Source organism: Nannobrachium achirus (assembly GCF_963921795.1).
Source record: "Nannobrachium achirus genome assembly, chromosome: 3".
Lineage (NCBI taxonomy): Eukaryota > Metazoa > Chordata > Actinopteri > Myctophiformes > Myctophidae > Nannobrachium > Nannobrachium achirus.
In genome coordinates this window covers 53,577,600-53,596,362 of record NC_137812.1, presented here as the reverse complement: position 1 = coordinate 53,596,362, position 18,763 = coordinate 53,577,600, and the positions used below count along the sequence as shown (strand labels likewise).

At 42.7% G+C, this 18,763-nt stretch overlaps 1 protein-coding gene across 2 annotated transcripts in view; it reads left to right on the top strand.

Moving 5' to 3' along the window:
* Positions 1-18,763, top strand: part of npnta (nephronectin a) — a 97,995-nt gene that overhangs the window by 56,402 nt on the left and 22,830 nt on the right. For both annotated transcript variants that reach the window (XM_080721588.1, XM_080721587.1), the window contains 4 exons: positions 5,847-5,966; positions 14,097-14,231; positions 16,144-16,266; positions 18,079-18,385. In XM_080721588.1, the coding sequence (XP_080577714.1) occupies positions 5,847-5,966; positions 14,097-14,231; positions 16,144-16,266; positions 18,079-18,385 (685 nt within the window). The remainder of the gene's footprint in view (positions 1-5,846; positions 5,967-14,096; positions 14,232-16,143; positions 16,267-18,078; positions 18,386-18,763) is intronic.

Below are 18,763 nucleotides of genomic sequence, written 5' to 3'. Positions count from 1 at the left end.
GTAAGGACCTGGAACTTGAACCTTTCAGAAGCGTCATCTGGCAGAACATTCTCAAGAGCGAGCCGAAGACGTGAAAACTCTCTGGAATCTGGACGGACAAAGTTGGGGATGGTAGGACAGGGCCCTTTGTATGTGCTCTCTTTTCTGGGCGCAAACTGATGATCATAAGGAACCTCTGCAGCTCGTCGAGGCTCAGGTGAGTAGTAACGGCGTCTTGAAGGACCGTCGTACGCTGCTGCAGGACGTGCCTGATGGGTTGCATGCGCCGCCGGGCGACGCTCGCGGGAGGTGTGTCTCTGTTGATCAGGCGAGCGTGAGCTACGTCGCTCAAGTAAATGGTAACGTCGCCCGGGAGAGTGGTAACGTTGCTCGGGTGAGTGGTAACGTTGGCGCATAGGGTGAGAGACGGGCACAGATGAGCGACGTTCAGGTGAGTAGTAGCCATGGCGTACAGGGTGAGAGACAGGCACAGATGAGCAACGTTCAGGGGAGTAGTAATGGTCACGTGCTGGGTGAGAGACAGGTACAGCTGAGCGATGCTGGGTTAAGTAATAACCACCTTGTGGTGCAGTGTTGTAACCGCGTCTCTCTCTTGGTGGGGTTAGCGGCATTGCATAATCTTCCCCATAATGACCACCTCCCTGACGATACTCAGGTGAATACGAGCGGCGTTGAGTTAGACCATAATAAACCCTATCCCTGGTCGGAGAGGATGCAATTGAGGGTGGTGGGGCACGAGGACTGGGGGACGAGAGAGGTGAAACTTGTGGAGTGGGGCGATGAGTTGAGTAATGCATCTCAGAATGTCTCAGACGCGATGCTATCTCCTCCAGCTTGTGTTGTCTGACCTCCATTGCATATGCCGCGGGGTGTGAGCCTGAGCGTGATGGAGCTACCGACGATCTGTAGTACTCCTCCCTTTCTCTGCTTACCCTCTTTGACGCGCTACTGCGTGGGGGTGGACTATTAGCTGTGCCTGATTGCGATGAGTGACGCATCTCGGACATGGCGGCTGTTAACATTCTCACTTCCTCTCGTAGCCCTTGATTCTCCTCTTTAATGTACTTAATTACTTCTCTGTCCTGGTCATAATATTGGTGCTGCTCTATGTGGTCTGATAACTGCCTCTCTGTAGACTTGAATTCAGAACATTGTCCTACCTGACGATGAAGAGAGCTGCACTCCTCCTCCTCCTCCATGTTCTCAGACCGGTGTTGCCACTCATCCATCATGTAATAGTCTTTGGAGCACTGACTAACCGGTGATGAAGAGCGGGTGGTTTGCCCTTGCCGGTCCTCTTGGAATACACATGGACGGAAGGATGATAAGTCAGGTAGTGACGAACGCCTCGGAAGCACCAGATCTACATAGTGGTCATCGGCTAGATGAGCTGGGTGGGTAGACTGCCTCTGTGGTCGGACCACTTGGTGCTCCATTCTCCTGGAGTAGTGTATATCCGGCTCGAAGGACCAAATGTTTTGTAGCCGTGTGGTGGTGCAGGTTGAGAGCATACACCGCTCCAGGTGGTTCGACAAGAACAAGGCGTGGTCAGGATTTAACGTTCTTTACTTGAAATTATCATAGAAATACAGGGGTGTGTGGTTAATCTGAAACAGCATAAACAGAAAACATACAACCATCAAACACAGGATTGTAGATCGGCTATATATACAACTTGGTTAAATAACACAAAAGTATTATTCTCATAATCCACAAATAACAAATACAAAAACCACAACCTGCCAAAGTAAAATAGAATACAGTCAACTTCAAATGGAACTAACACACAAACAAACAGGAACAGCAGCCTACTTACAATCTGCAAGACGCACACAGGTCTGTATGAAAAGAAAGAAAAAGAGACTCTGCCCTGCTTTTATAGCTGACTGGTTGATTACATGCAGCTGAGCAGCTAGGCGACCACACCCTGGTCAGGTTGGCCCGACCTTGCCAATCAGCTGAGTGGCTTGGCTTTGAACTCAAACTAGCTGGCCTTTTTCACACTGTCTCTTTCTCTTTTTTACTGTGGCTCTCTGTCTCTCCTTACTGTTTTGTGTCAATTAAATACGTAATTTCTCCTTACTGAAGTTCCCTTCCTAACCTCATTAATCTCTCAACAAGCCATATATGCGTGTTTTTAAATGTCTCCATTCTCTCTCAATGCACAGATAAGTGGTTATGTAGAAATCTAATTTTCCCTCTCTGAACTCTCCTCTCTGCTTTCTCCATTTCTGCCTCTTTCATAAATAATCTCTCTAGCACTTTGTTATTGTGGTGATATATAACCATGAACCCTCTTTCCTCAGTCAGTACAAATATACCTACATGATTTCACCACAAGGCAAAGTTGATGACACTCACATATCCTATTATGAAATACATTTCCACACTCGTGCGTGCGCCTTTCACAGCAGCTGCACAGTGACTTTGATGAAATGTTTTGATTATGCCCCATTTCTGAATCATCTTGCCACGAGCGCTCTCTCTCTCTCTCTCGCTCTCTCTCTCTCTCTAGCTCTTTCTCTCTCGCTCTATGCTCTCTCTCTCTCTGGGCTTTGAGAGACACCTGTGAAGAGCACCTTAAGAGCTGTAAAATGAACAATTTAAAAGGAACCATGACTTTTACTACCCACACCCCCCTCCTCCACTCTTTCTTTAATGGCCGGCCTGAGGAATGTGCCTGTCTTATTGGATGCCCAGAGGTGTCCCACTGAACGGGAGTCGATACTTCTCACTGCTGCTGCCTCCAAACATCTAATAAATGTTTCCTCTCCTCCTCACCCAGGGGTGTTGCACCACATTCTGGGCCCTGGGTGCTTTAACTATTGAAAAATAGCAGATATACGAGCTCACAGCGCGGCCGTGCTGCGAGCTTGTAGATCTGCTATTTTTTTTTAATCGTGAAAATGTCTTTGAATATTTCAAATCCTTCTAAGGGTTATGTCAGTGGTGCTGGTGCTCAAACTTTTTCACGTGAAGGACCCCCAAAATTATATGTATTTGGCCACGGACCCCCATCTCAAGATATACAGTTCCTGGGAGGCTGGGACCCCCCAGAAGCAAAATTTTAGTGACAAATGTTCACTTAAAAAATACAAAGATTCAAAGATTTGCATACTTTTTCACGACTTTTCAAAAATAGCAGATCTACAAGCTTGCAGCACGCTGTGAGCTTGATACTTTGATGGCATTGCTTGCAGCTTGTAGGCTTGGAGTGCGTTGTGTTTACGCCCATTTGTGACGTAAATCGCGTCGCCGGTCAACTTTGGATCACTCCGTCAGGAGTGGGCTGCTCTGCATGAGCAAAGTTTGTTAAATTGAAATAAATGCGGTTCAAAGAGTGGCATGTTTAAAATGTGGACAGTGGGAAATTTTCACGTTTGTTCGACGTGGTGGCTATGTTTGTGAGAGGTGTTTGTGAGAATATGTAGCTAAACATTCTGGTTTAGGATTGCCTCCAAATGCTCCAATGTAGGTGTTGAGATGAATGCCCCCTCCACCTTGGGCCCTAGTAATATAACTGAAGTCCCACTTTTCCCCCCCTTGTTACGCCCCTGTGAACGGGAGTCGATACTTCTCACTGCTGCTGCCTCCAAACATCTAATAAATGTTTCCTCTCCTCCTCACCTCACCTTTCCACTTTTGTGCAATAAGTAGTTTTTATAGGGGACTATATTCTATTGTAAGATTGTATAGAGAGTACAATCTCTATCGATATTGTTCAGTGCTGCTCTGCACATGGACAATTAAAGTAGAACAAGTTAACAAAACAACATGTAATGAAATGGATACAGAGCTAAGCTCACAGTGTGGACTTTATTGTTAGTGTTTGGTAGAGGTAAATGGTGTGTATTGATTTACGCGTCGCACTGCTCCTGTTTCGCCAACTTTTAATTCTTCTGCCTTTTAGCCTTTTGACTTTGGAAAAGTCAGTTGTTCCTTGGTACGTCTAGTTCATGCCATAAGGAACCACTGCTCCAGATGGTTGTTGTGTGTCATGATGATGATAGCTTTCAAAGGCCCTGCCCTTCGCCCTCTCCCTCCTCCTCCTCCTCCCGCTTTGATCGATAGATCACTGTAGCTTTTAATCAACCTGGTCTGCCTCCAAACTCCTCTCCGCTCTATGGCTCCCATGGTAGTCTGAGTGCTAGTGGCAACTGCAGCAGAATCAGCATCAAGGGCCCTCAAATTTAATTTCCTCTCTGACACAGAGATCCCACCAGAAGAATAGAGCCTGACATTTTCTTATTGTTTTGGGAAAGTCTTGATTCAGAATGCACACTGGCTCAACAGCACACTGTAACATCCCCGGTGTTCATTTAACATCTGAGAGGGGACGCATGTAACCAAATGCACCTGCAAGGGTGCATTACATCTCAGAGCAGGGGTCTTCAACGTTTTCTGGCCAAGGACCCCTTAGTTGAGAGAGAGACGAAGCAGGGACCCCCACAACCTTTTCATAGATTCCATATAGTTTCATCGTTTGACAGCACAATCATGTGTATTTTGGATTCATGTCAATTTGTGTTTTCAGATATTTAACCACTTGACCCGTCAATACTTAATAAACTTGATCTTTCAATCTGTACTTAGTCTGCTCTTTTTCCCCTCTACACCAACCTCTTTGCCGAAAATAGCCGATCTACAAGCTCACAACACCTCGCGCTTCGAGGCGTTGTGTTGTGAGCTCGTAGATCTGCTATTTTCGGCTAAAGTCCTCCAAAATATGGACGCTAGGGTTCAAGTGGTTAATATAAAAAAGGAGAGAAAAGTCTCACAAAGATTTGAAGGACCCCCTGCAGTAACTCTGAGGACCCCCTAGGGGTCCTGGACCCCCTGTTGAAGACCCTTGTCTCAGAGTTAAATGAGCACTGAGGACTTTACTGTGCAGAAAACACTGGTGCATTGATGGGGGAGAAAGGGGTTGAAGATGGGTGAGGGAGGACCACAGAGCGCTGTGGGGTAGAATCTAACAATAGGCAGGTTGTGTGACCTTTTGTTATTATTTGCACCCTGGAGTCATCATGGGGTCATCTCTGATAATACGAAGACAGATGAGCCCCGTGCCTGACCCTCTAGCCCTGTCTGGAGAATAGCGAAGATTGTGTGTATGATTACTGTATTATTAAAGGTAAAATAATAACAGCGATTCATATCTCATTTCCAAGGTTGACCTAGCCAAGACAGGAGCAAAAAATTGTACAGATACCGGTATATCACATGCCACATACAGTGCATGTCCTAAACTCAACCACGAACATGTGGGCTGCATTTTTATCAACAAAAATAATGACAGTAGCATAACAAAATACTTTAAAAAGGGGGAGAAATACAGAGAAAAACAGCATTTGACACTTTTTAAAAACATTCCAATGCCAGTTCCCAATGGCAGCAACCCTGAATGCTTTTCTTTACCTTTGATTCAGTTTAATTCAGTTTTGCTCTTAGAATGCGGAAAACATGCAAAGCTTTTGGGGCCGAGATCCACTGATCTCAGTTATAAGTATGATCCCCCAAGATAGCTTTATAAACAAAAGCAATCTTGTGAACAGCAATCCTCAGGTAAGTACAGTGTGTAAAGAGATGTCCATTCAACCATATCCAAATGATTTCATGGTACTTGCAATATCAGACAATCTGAATGAAATGAAATGTTGAACATAATGTTTATTATGCAGCACTAGGGTATGTGTGGGTGGATACAGTATCTGCAACAAAAATAATACAAGCAGAGCCAAAGAGAGAGAGAGAGAGAGGCACTGTATAAATATTGACTCCTGTGTGTGCTCTACCATATTGTGGAATTCATGTGCGTAACATGCTTTTGCATTGTTCCTCCCCTCCAGATGCCCGTAGCTGTGGCATGGCTAACTGTCAGTACGGCTGTCAGGTCCTGAAAGGAGAGGTGCGATGCCAGTGTCCATCTCCTGGTCTGCAGCTAGCGCCTGATGGGAGGACATGTGTGGGTATGTTCTTGTCTTATAACTTTTCTGTTCAACTAAGGTACGGTAAACCACGTACTGTAAGCCCGATGGACTTTGTCATAAGACAAATTGCAAAAATAGACGATCTACAAGCTCACAACACGTTGTAATTTTACTATTCTTTTGACATTTTTTGAAACATTTTGCACAAAATAGCAACGCCAGGGAGGGAGACGATAAAACCTCCACTCTTGAAACCACTGTTTATTGACATGTGGATCATCATCAGGTGAATAAACTGATACTGTATACTATAGCAAATGTTACGGTTTTTCAGGCGGGAAGTTGGGAGGCAGACATTGAAACGGAGGCTTAGTGTTAGGGATAGGTTTAAGATTAAGAAGATTACAGTTATTAATCTCCTTGGAGATTTTTTTTTTTTTGTCGCACAGTTTTACCCACACATAGGCCCAAAATACAGACATACACACACAGGGTCATACAGTGTGGCAAGATGGAGTAATCGGCTGCCACGTAGCGGTGCCCAGGAGCAGTTTGGGGTTCGGTGCCTTTTTCAAGTGCACCTTGGCAGTGCCCAGGAGGTGAACTGGCATCTCTCCAGCTAGCACTCACTGTGATCCACACCACACACTGTGATCCATGCTGGACTTGAACCGGCCAACCTCCCGTAGCCACGGTAAGTCCCTAGACTGAGCTACTGCTGCCCCCTAACTCCTTAACCGTAACCCTAGGCCCTAGGGGTAGGTGTTGGGAAAGGGTTAGGTAGACAGTGAATAGTAGACACAAAAGAAAAACCACTGGCGTAATTAAATTGTAAGACAGATAATGCGGTACTGTGCCTCCTGAAGGTTGGGTTGGTTTTTACTCTAATACCACATTTCCTCCGAAATAATCATCAATATGCAGGTTTTTGTGGGAAAACCCATACAAATGTTAATTCTATTTATTTATGTTCTTGTGCGTCATGTTATATGTTAAAAGGGCACTACTAGATCATAAGAGAAGAGCTATATCCACCATTAAGGTGGATATAAAAGGATGTCTGTCTTTCACCAGAAATGAGTGCGTTCTATAGACTAAAAAAGGGTGTTCGTGAACTGCCTGCTATAGCACTTTATCTCTCTCTCTCATGGGACTGGGGAAGGGGGGGTTGTAATAGTGTTATAATAGAGGATTCTGATTGCAAAATAGGTTAAATTACTTCAAACTCTTTTACTTTGGATTGAATAAAAGATTACATTTGGTGGCACATTCGGTTTGCACATTATTTATTTTTAGGGTGATTGAAATACCTGCACAGTACTGTAGAGCCCTTGGTCTCTTTATTCCCTGGTCCCCGCAAATCAGGAGAAGCTTTCTCATAGCATGCGGCAGAAAGGGGGCAAAAATTGCCATCTCTACTTCGGTGTCATCATTGCTGATCGGAGCTGGAACTGATGAAAAACACCTACGCATACGTAATTGCGACCGTAAGGTCGCAGTTTAGTATGAAAACCTCCACCGGCCGTCCGTCCGTCCGTCCGTCCGTCCGTCCGTCCGTCACACACGTCACACCTTTGCCCTGCTCAATGTATACGTGTAACGCCTGATACTGAGGTGATGTGTCACTGTGACATCACAGATACTGAGGTGATGTGTCACTGTGACATCACAGGTGAGATCGCAGTGATGTCAGATACTCAGAGCAGGGATCTCCATATTTAGGCATAAACAGGTGACATCACAGTGATGTCAGATACTCAGAGCAGGTATCTCCATATATGGGCATAAAATGGATTCTGTTAGGGATCTCCATACTGTATATGGGCATAAAAGGGATTAGTGATGTCAGATACTCAGAGCAGGGATCTCCATATATGGGCATAAAAGGGATTAGTGATGTCAGATACTCAGAGCAGGGATCTCCATATATGGGCATAAAAGGGATTCAGATGGAGATTCAACTTCAATGAGTAACAATGGCAAACTGTCAACTGCCCGTATGTCTTGATAATTGGTAAAACAAACTTTTGGCCTATTTGTGGCTTATCATCACATCCAACCATCTTAAGATACTCAGCTAGTGGGGAATGCTCTCTTCCCTGGTGAGAATTGCCCCTTTATATAGGGCTTGTTTGTGTATTGTATGACATCACGCCACATCATCAGCTGTGGACTCTGTGATGTCATCGTATCTCCATATATGGCCATCTCCGTATGGAGATATAAGTCGTCCATGCCCAGGTATGGGCTTGTGAGGTCAGACTTTGTGTGATGGGTAGGTTATCTCCATATATGGAGATTCAACATTCCAGGTGTAACTATGGCTGCCCGTATGACGTGAGAGGTGGAGGCTGTGATATTTGTGGAGATAAGCGACCAACGGTCGCTTATCTCCCGATTAGGGAGTCTTACTGGTTGTAACCTTTCCCACTAAAGACAAAATAAAGATAATGTTAATGTGTATTTTTCCAGTGGGAAATGAGCCACTAAAGTACGCATGCAAGAGTATTTGAAACTTGTCACATGGCTAGGTGCCAGAAGCAACAATTCAGAAGCAAAAACAGAGAAGGTAATTTTTCTTCTTTTTCTTTTTTCTTCTTTACATTTTTCCTTGGGCTACTCAGCCTTTGAAGTCACTAGGTGCTGATCAAGTGCATATGTTGAGGTATGGCAAATTGACAGAGACAAAGCCTTGTGAATTAAAACAGAGTCTCATACATACCGGTGGGTTTGCTCCCTATTGAAGTATGGGAGTGTGCAGTTATTATTTTGTTTGTTGTTGTTTTAAATACATCTGAAGCATTCTATTTGATAAGGCTATGCAATATCTACATATCATTTTATTTCAGTTTTTAATCTTTCTAAATCATAGGTTCCTGAGATTCCTGAAAACACAGTACTTTTCTTTTGTTTATCAATGACTTAAGTCACGCATTAGAACTATATGGGCTTTAACTTCCAACCTGCATGGGGAAATCCTCATACTGCAAATATAGTGTGCTACTATTCCTCGCTTCGGTGAATACCGTTTGCCTCCCCCAAGTTACTCATTATCCTTTAAAATGTAGGGTGCATCATTTATTACCTAATGAAGGCCTATGGCTTAATGATCCACTGAAACAGGCCAGGGCATACCCCCTATTCCCAACCTCCACTATCTCCCACCTATTAAAGGGGGAAGGCCTTTTTCTCACCTCCTGCAAGTTAACTAATTATTACTACTACTTAAATGTTGAGTCAAAATCATTCTTTGCTTAATGATGGTGAATGACCTGGCTGAAATTACAACCCATTATTTTCTATTTTAATTCAATTATTCAATCCTCGTTTGGAATCAGAATTGTTTTGATTGGTTTTATTGGTCCAATACTCGATTGGATATTAAAGATATCTAGATAAAATCAGAAATTCATGGGTGAACTATACAATATGAAGACAGGACCTGTTGGATGATGGACGGTACTTGTAGGAAGTGAAGTTAGTCCATTTTTGTTCCGCTGTTTAAACATCGCAGGACTTAGAAGAGTAGCTCACAAACGGATGGGGACAAAATTAAGCAGTTAACCTGTGTCAGTTATATTGGGGCTATAGAGTGATTCAGCCCAGCTCAGTGCAGGCTAACCGTAGCTACAGAGAGGGGTGGGGTCCTAAAATAGGGTCAATTATAAAGACTGTCAGTCATAAAGAATGATGGCCGAAGCAGAGTGCTAGGAGGAAGTGAGGTGTTGCGCCACAGGTGTTCACTCTGTAAATATTCCTGAAGGCTAGGGCCGGACGATTAATTGCGATATTGACTGTTGCAATTTAAGATGCGGCTGTATAGTGTTTACCTCGGCTTGGGAGATGTTTCAGGCAGCACTCTGGTGAAATACAGTCATCAAATAGGATCCATGGCTTCTAAAGTTAAGCTGCGGGAGAGAACTCCGCTGCCGGTTAGTCTTTTGTTTGTACAGAGCCAATTCTGAACATTAGCATATCATTTTCTCCCTCGCCCAAAATGTTTTAGCAATGTTTTAAAGCACTCAAAGAGAAGTAGAAATACATTAAACTTTGTTCAATATGATGCATTTGCTGTCGGCCTTTTATAACCAAAAGTGTTACATTTCAGGAAATGGGGGAAGAAAACCTGCTTTTCAATGGATCCAAAGTAGTTGTTATTCAGTTTGAAGCTCTTACCTAGTAAGATATTACCTTTTGTTGTTTCAATATTTATAGAACCCACAGACAGACTTAACCACTTTCAACCTGGTCTCCCTATTTTAGACATGTTGTTATAACATGTGAACAAGTTTAAAAATAAAGGTATCTATCTATTTTCACCCCTTTTGTGTGAAAGTTTTACGACAATGTTTAAAGTAGGGTAAATATATATATATTTTTTTTAACTAAAAAGATGAAATATGGAAATACAAGGTTTCTGCACAAAAGTGACGATATACAGTACGGTATACACCATTAAGACGCCCTAAGGGCGAGAATTCACAGATATGCACTTCATATTGAGAGGTCCGCTCCATATATGGAGATCTAGGTGATGATCCAGGTGTCTCCATGTATGGATATCCATGGTTTGATGAGGTCAGTGTCGTGATCTTCATATATGGATATCCAGGTGATTATAGTCAGCAGTCTTGATTTGCAATTCTGTCTTGGCCATATGGAGCGTCCAATGCCGTCCATATACTGTATGGGCATTGCCAAATTATGGGCTTGATATTGATGACATCAGGGATCTCCATATATGATTGGTCTTGGTCATTGAGTCAACAATGTGATGTCACAACAGGTCAGCTATAGACATTGAGGCGTTACCATCTACTACCCATCTACGGACGGACAGGATCTGCCGGGTTTCATAGTTAACTCCAACTATACAGTATACACACTGTACAGTATGTATACAGTATGGATAAAGTTTACCGTATATGTCTTTACCTACTGCAGGTCTAGATCTAGTTAGTAAAAGATTATCTATTTGTTGGCGAAAATATTAAAAATATTTAAAAGAAATGGCCAAATAATAATATTTATTATTTATCTCTTTTTGCAGGCCACCATTTTGCGAGCATGAAGCAACGCTTAAAGGACAACTTTGTTTTTTTACAACAAGGGTTCATATTTTAGATTGTAATTAGAGAAAAGAAAAAGTGAGTGTTAAAATGTTTTCATTTGCTTCGTTCTATTGTTTTATCGCGTTTACCGTGCTAAAATGTGGGGCATGCGTACGCATGGGGGCATGCGTACAAGTGGCTAAATATGTCTTTTTAGACACAATAAGCCAGCAGTTTCTTTATTGTTATTTACAGTAACACTTCTAGCCCCCATAAGTCACATCCAACCATGAAAGGTTGCGTTGTATCTTGGGAATGGGCTTATTCTGTGTAAAATGACATATTTGGCCACTTGTACGCATGCCCCCAACCACTAAAATAAGAATCTCTAAAACAATAGAAAGAAGTAAATGAAATCAATTTAACACTCATCTTTTATATTCTTTAATTACAATCTAAAATATGAACCCTTGTTGTAAAAAACTAAAGTTGTCCTTTAATTGATTTGTTGATTAAACAATAATAAAGCGTGTGCTCCTCGATTAATAATCGATCAATATAATAATCCCGACAGTCGCAAGCCCTGATGAATTTGAAACGGAGTCATATCTTGTGTCACCCCTCTCTCTTCCCTGTCGGTCTCCACAGTACTGTACTGTCAAATGGTCAAATGAAGCAGAATTGCCGGCAAAAGAAGAATTCTATTTTTGAATAGAAATGCAAATGCATGGGTTCAGGAAACTGTTCGACAAGGGCGTCTCACCCTGCAGGAGAGAAGAGAATCTGCTGCAGCCTGCAGCCCAGCCCTCTGATTAATGACTGTATGTTGCTGGGTTGCTGCGTTTCCAACCTCGTCCCAGAAGTTTCTGTATGAATGTGGGACAGCCTCATATTTCACTCCTGCCTCTAGTACAATTTCCTCAATGAATCAAAAGGTTTGTCAGGTGAAAACACATTACCAGCCTTTTATATGCTATTTAATAACCGCAGATAAATATGTACGTAGAATGTCTCCCGTTGTTTTGTAAGGAAAGTCAGGGAATTTATAGGAAGAGTGATGGATAGTTACAGACGTATACAATACTTCAGAATTCACATGGGTAACAACAATCTTTGACAAGAGGAAGGTTATTTTCTATAATGAAAAAGCAGTTGTTCAAAAAACCAAGTCGATGTGGTGTTTTCAAATGAATTCACATTTACGTGAAATAAGAACTTTGCATCTGGAGCTGCTCCATTTGAAAATCCATGATTTGTTTTATTTGTGTGAACTTGAAGACAGTCAATATTGAGTTTACTGAGTGATGATAGAAGTTTGCTCATCCATGTCTTGCCACCCACGCACGCACGCACGCACGCACGCACGCACGCACGCACGCACGTTGTACATGCTCACAAATTTGTGTACAAAACTCAAAGCCTTTATTTATTTAAGACTGTACTCTCCTGTCCTACCAAATAGGGTTTTGATTTTTATTAAGTATAATTATTCTTACATTTATGTACCCAGGGACTGTGTTCTGAGTTCTGAGTACAACTTTTATCAACAAAGCAAGACATAGTCCATCCTAGGGCCTGCCCCGGGTAACCACAACCTTACTGGGGGTCAAGTAGCTGTTCCTTTTATGTCTTATTTATCGAGAGACGGTCAGAAGTAAGTGTGGATTCTCTTTTACAAGATCTTTTACAACCCAGCAGCTTCACATTGCGTGCTGGGAGCTGGGTTAGTACAAACACCATCTGAGAAACACCATCCTTCCAGTCCACGTGTATCTGGTGATTTCTGACCTGGAGGCTGCTTCTAGTATTCTGGAGGTTAGAAGAGTATGGCTTTCTCTCCCTGTGCTCAGCTAGCCTGGTTAATAAACCAGACTGCACAACACCACCCCCTGTTGGTAGTGGTGGCAGTGAGGAATTAGTATGAGCAATGCCAGGCTAGTGCTCAGCAGCTCATGCTGAGCTAGCTTTGAGCAAGGCACTTTACTGTAACTCCTACTTGCTCCAGTGAAGCTGCTAGATGTGCAGCAGTAGACCAGTGGTTCTCAACCTGTGGGTCAGGACCCCCAGGGGGGTCTCCAAATTATTTTGGGGGGGTCCCAAGATGATTAACTTTATGTGTAACATTGTTTCAACATTTCAACATTGTAAACAAACCGACATGAGTTTTAAGTGTATAGCACATTTCTTAAGTGACAATATAATGACTTTTTAAGCCTCTAAAATGAGAAAATAAACATTGGCCAAATTGTCAAATATTAGATGCAGAAATTGTGAAAATAGCTGATCTACATGCTCACAACGCCTCGCAACGTGAGGCATTGTGAGCTTGTAGATCTGCAGTAGACCACTGTGCACAGGACAATCTAACGAAATCAAAAATGTACATGTAACTCTAAGAGGGATAAATTGAACCAAAGGGTCTGTGGCTGTGCCAGATGAGCACGTACTGTATACAGTATGATGTGTAACCATGATTCAAGATGCAGGTGTATTCTGTCAACTCAGTGAGCATAAATAAAACTAAACTAAAAATAATTGGAGGGCTGCGTACAGTAGCTCCTCAGACTGCAGAAGTGCATACATTAATGTACTGTAATGTACTTTTCAGCAATATAGCACCTCTGCATGTGAGCCAGTTGTGTTCTAAATATTAATACCCTTGTGCCTGCAGAGGTGATCATAACAGGCCTTCAAAGAACAGGCCACAGTGAAGTGAATTGGTTCCAAATACTAGAGCTGAATACAAAACTAGCTTTGTGCATAAAGGAATATCAGTCCACTGTCGCTGTTGGGCAGAACCAATTTCAACCTGGCCCCTCTATTTCTGGTCATAGGTGAAGATCTTAAAAAAAATTAAATAATAATAAATACAATTAATTTAATAAAGAGATAAATAAAAAGTAGTAGTAATAATAATAATTGCGTGCGCTACAGTGTGTGTGATCTGTTGAGAGCTTGTAGATTGGATATTTCCATTACTTTTGGTTGTATACATGAGATGCTCTGGTTTAGAGCACCTTAAGTACTACAAGCCCATCATTTAAAAATCTCAATTTATGCAATGGCTTGGTCTGCAAATTAAACATATATGTTTTAAAATCCCTGTTCCATCTTTCAGATGTGGACGAGTGTGCCGCAGGCATAGCGGTGTGCCCCCGCTTCAGGAAATGCATCAACACCTTCGGGAGCTACATTTGCAAGTGCCACGAAGGCTTCGACCTGCAATACATCAACGGCAAATACCAGTGCATAGGTACTGTACCTACACAGTAAAAGTATTGCTCAGTTTTCATACCCTCTGAGTTAAATTAACACTCCTGATGTTGCTTTGTATGAAAGGTGACAGTAAAAAGTCCTCAGACTTGTGGAAATGCTATGAATCACAATTTGTGTGTGCAGGTGTGTTGTGCTGCCAAGGTTGAGTGGCCAAGGAAGAATACACGTTCTCTCTCACACACACTCAAAGCTACTCTCTCTCTCCCACACGCTCTCACATGAGTAGGTGTACTCATGTGCTCATGTGCAGTGGTGGAAAAAGTTAAAGTCGTTTTTTACTTAAAAACGTAAAAGTATCAATGCTGCAATGTAGAAAGTCTGGTATTAAATCAAAATGTACTTGAGTAAAAGTACAAAAGTATTGGCATCAAAATGTGCTTAAAGTATCAAACGTAAAAGTATTTCACAAGTATTTTCACAAGTTTTCACAAGTTTTTTGAAAATAGATGATCTATAAGCTCACAATACGTTGCATGGCGACAATTTGTATAGATTGTCTATTTTCAAATGGCCGAAATGTACTGTATATAGTAACTAGTAACTGAGCTAAAAATTTAAAAGTGCAGAGATGTAGTGGGGTAGAAGTAAAAGTAAAGAAAATGGAAATACTCCAGTAAAGTAGAAATACCTCAAAACTGTACTTACATTACATTTACTCAAGTAAGTAAGTACTGGAGTAAGTACTTGAGTAACGTAGTTACTTTACACCACTGCTCATGTGCAGGTGTGTGCATACAGTACATTGTCTCTCACACTCATTCTCAAACCCCACAAGCGCATTACTCATTACTCATCATTACTCATTACTACTACTCTCTCTGTCTATTGACATACAGCAGACCAGTGGTTCCCAAACTTTTCTGTGTCAAGGCCCACTTGAAAATCTCTAAAGCGTTCACAGCCCATTCATCTGACCACTTAACACAGCATGGGCTGAACATTTATCAGAGCATATTTATTGTAATGATCAATCAATCGATTGTGTTCTGTCTTGGATCAATGGATCTAACGTAGTATTTCTTAATTATTTATCAGTTTCACAAATAAACTAGGTTTTACCCCATTCAATCCGGGAAATCATCTGTGCCATTTTAGATTTTAGCTACATTATATAGCAAGGTACGTTTAAAAAAAAAACCTTCTAAATGGGTTAAAGAGAAAAATACCACAACTGCAGTAGACACATGAACAAATATGGGCACCAATGCACCATAGGAAGCATGTAATCCTATTGTCGTCTAAAAATGGCTTTTGGTAGTCCGCCAGTATATGCTTTTCAGTATGCCCTGAGTTTTATTTGAATACTTCTCAGTAAACAGCATATGGCAGACTGAAATCTCAGTGTTCATTTTAGAATGAGGCAGAAACCGCAGAAAAACCTTGTTGAATCCCTTTGGTTTCTGTTATCCCTGGGAGGATTTGACAAGGAAACTCTCATAATGAAACCGTTCTGACAGTTGGAGAGATCTCTCTTATTTAACGAACAGCTGCACTCACAACAAACAGCCCATGAAGTGCACTGCCTACTCTCTACTACAGCTGAAGTGGATGGGAAGCAATTAGCCTTCGATAATGCGCTGCAGTGTTGTTTGAAGCTCTTTGACACATGCACACATACTACACAGTCCTGTGTACATTAACATGAACAAACAAGATGGAGAGATGGACATTGCAGTGGGTAGACTGGGTACACAGAACAGTCCTCTGAGAGTGTACTAGAAATTGCTCTAAAAAGAATAGTTTTTACACTGTGAGGAACTAAAATCACTCAGATATTGTGTACACATGCACGCTTACGGTTTTCTTTTTCCTTCATTTACATAAAAACATGCATGCACACACACGCACACTCTCTGAATCATGCTGTATGTGTTTTGACTATCTTTCAGACGTGGACGAGTGCTCTACAGGCCAGAGCCACTGTGGCAGCTTTGCCACCTGCTACAACACGCCTGGCTCATACAAGTGCAAATGTAAAGACGGCTACAGGGGGACGGGCCACGACTGCAAACGTAAGAGCCTCTTCCCACCCCCCCAGTGTTCAACTCCTTTCAGTGGAGCAAGGGGCCCTCACAATTTCCTTTTTTGTTTTCTTTGGTTGTGTTATGAAAGGTGGAGGTGGAGAGGAAAGAGGGAGCGAGAAAGGGAGGGAGGAAGGGAGGGAGAGCGGCAAGAATTTATTTTCTTTGTAACAGCTGTCATTCATTTCTCGGGGGGGGGGGGGGGGGGAGGCTAGCGCTCCGTTTTCATTCTGCATCCTGAATGAGACCTTGACCTACCATATTGAGATCTGTCTGTTGAGAGCAAAAAAGGGGGGAGTCTGTTGTTTCCAGACGTGAGACGTCTATTATTCCCATGAGCTGTTTTTGTCCTCAGGCTGGGTATCACATTGCGCCGGCTGACTGAAAGCTCATAAGTGTGCATGTTTTTGTGGTTTTGTTTTTGTTTTTGTTTTACCGCTGCTCAATGGAAAAGACATTATTTATAATCATTATCTCACGCAGTACTTTAATCATTTGTCTCAAGTGACAGAGTGTGTAACGTAGAGAATCCCCCCTGGCACGGGACAGGACCTTAACGCTGGCATCCTGAATCATCCTGTCGCCTGCCCACGCAGCGTGAGGCACAAGTGCTGTGACATTGGAGCTGCGATGTTCTATTTGTGTATCGCATATCAAAGGATCGCTGTAACCCGAGAAAGCGCGAACAGAGTTCAAACCACTTGCTTCTCTCTGCTCACTCATGAAGGCCTTGTGAAGTTCCTCCCCAGCTCTAGTAACCCTCTCCTGAACAATGTGCGAGACAGAACAATGCATGGAAAGGAACGTATTGTAAAGGCTTTGATGACAGCCAGTCAGCAGAGCAAATGTCATCTTGAGGACAAGGCTGCACCTTTGAACAGCGCAATCGCTCTTCATACACACTTACCTCAAACGCACACATACACATGCACGCACGCACGCACGCACGCACGCACGCTCACGCTCACGCTCACGCACACGCGCACACACACACACACACACACACACACACACACACACACACACACACACACACACGCACACACACACGGTATAATGTACAGACTACAGACAACTATATATATATATGCATACACACACACACACACAGACCAACTTTAGCCTGGAGTGGAGAGGCCTTAAGGCTATGGATCTCACAAAGAACTACTAATGTTGTACGTGCCACTTATAGCAATTAACCAAAGTGGAAATTAACTAGAATTTACTCTCCCCAGGGGGTGTTATAAGAAGGGAGTACATATTCCAGATACCTGATTCTTTTGAGTGATGAATTAGCCGAGAGACTGCTCTGTGAATAGATATTCAGGAGGTCTCAGGTGAAGACTGTAGATGAAAGACTAGGCCGAAGGGCTTTTTCCTCTCCAAAGCTGCGCAGGCCCTTGCAATTGGCCACCAATGTCATGCCTCATTAACTTAGAGGGACTCATATTCCAGGGTGCCCTGGTGTCTCAGCCAAATAGTGTGCACTTGCCGCCACACAGACATAGCTCGATGTCAGAGGTTCACAAAAGACTTGTGAGTCGTGATCAGTGTCCTATGTAGGGCTGGGTAGTTTCGGAAATGTTTCGACACTGGTACTGATTCCCAGGTATGCAGTAATTGAAATGCTAAGCAATATTATGAACATGACCCCTGAGTTCCACATAGAAGTTACGCCCTCATTAGACTCCACCTTGTTTTATTTCAACACCTCACTTTGACATGTTTATGTAACTTTTCATTTCATTCTTAAGTGTCAATTACAACAATTGAAATGATGACATCATCTTTTATCTCTCTCAGCTATTCCTAAGGTGTCCATCCATCCGCCACGGCCAGGGAAGCCATGGGAACCTCCAAACCACCACAACCACATTCCTGACACTGACCACAGGAGAACAACCACCACCATCCGCCCGCCTCTGACTGCCAAAAGAATCCCCCCCAAAACTACCACAACACCCACAACTACTACAACTACTACTGCTGCAACAACCACAACTAAAGCACCAACGCTCCCTCCGAGGAGAGCAACGCCCGCCCCACGCAAGCCGTCTATCCCCACCCGAAGGCCCTTGGTGCCCACCAGGAGACCAGCGGTGCCCACCAGGTAGTGTTGATTTTGTTGACTAAAAACGGTGGCAGAAAATGTTGTCAACCACCTTTTTTCACTGGCGAAAACTAAATAAAAACTAAACAAAAACTAGGCTACGATGACTAAAACTAAGACAAATATATTGACAATATTATCCATATAAGAACTGGACTCAAATGTTAGGGAGGGTCTAGTAGAGAAGAGATCCAGTAGAACTAAAAGACATGTACATTTTATGTTTTGTTGCGCTTGGGTGTTGCTCCTTGAAAGTAGCCGATCTACAAGCTCACAACGCGTCGCAACCAAGTGTAAAATGAAAATCACCTTCAAGGCCCGCCAAAATACATTTTTGTCAACAAAATAAACTGTAGATTTAGTCGACTAAAATCTTAG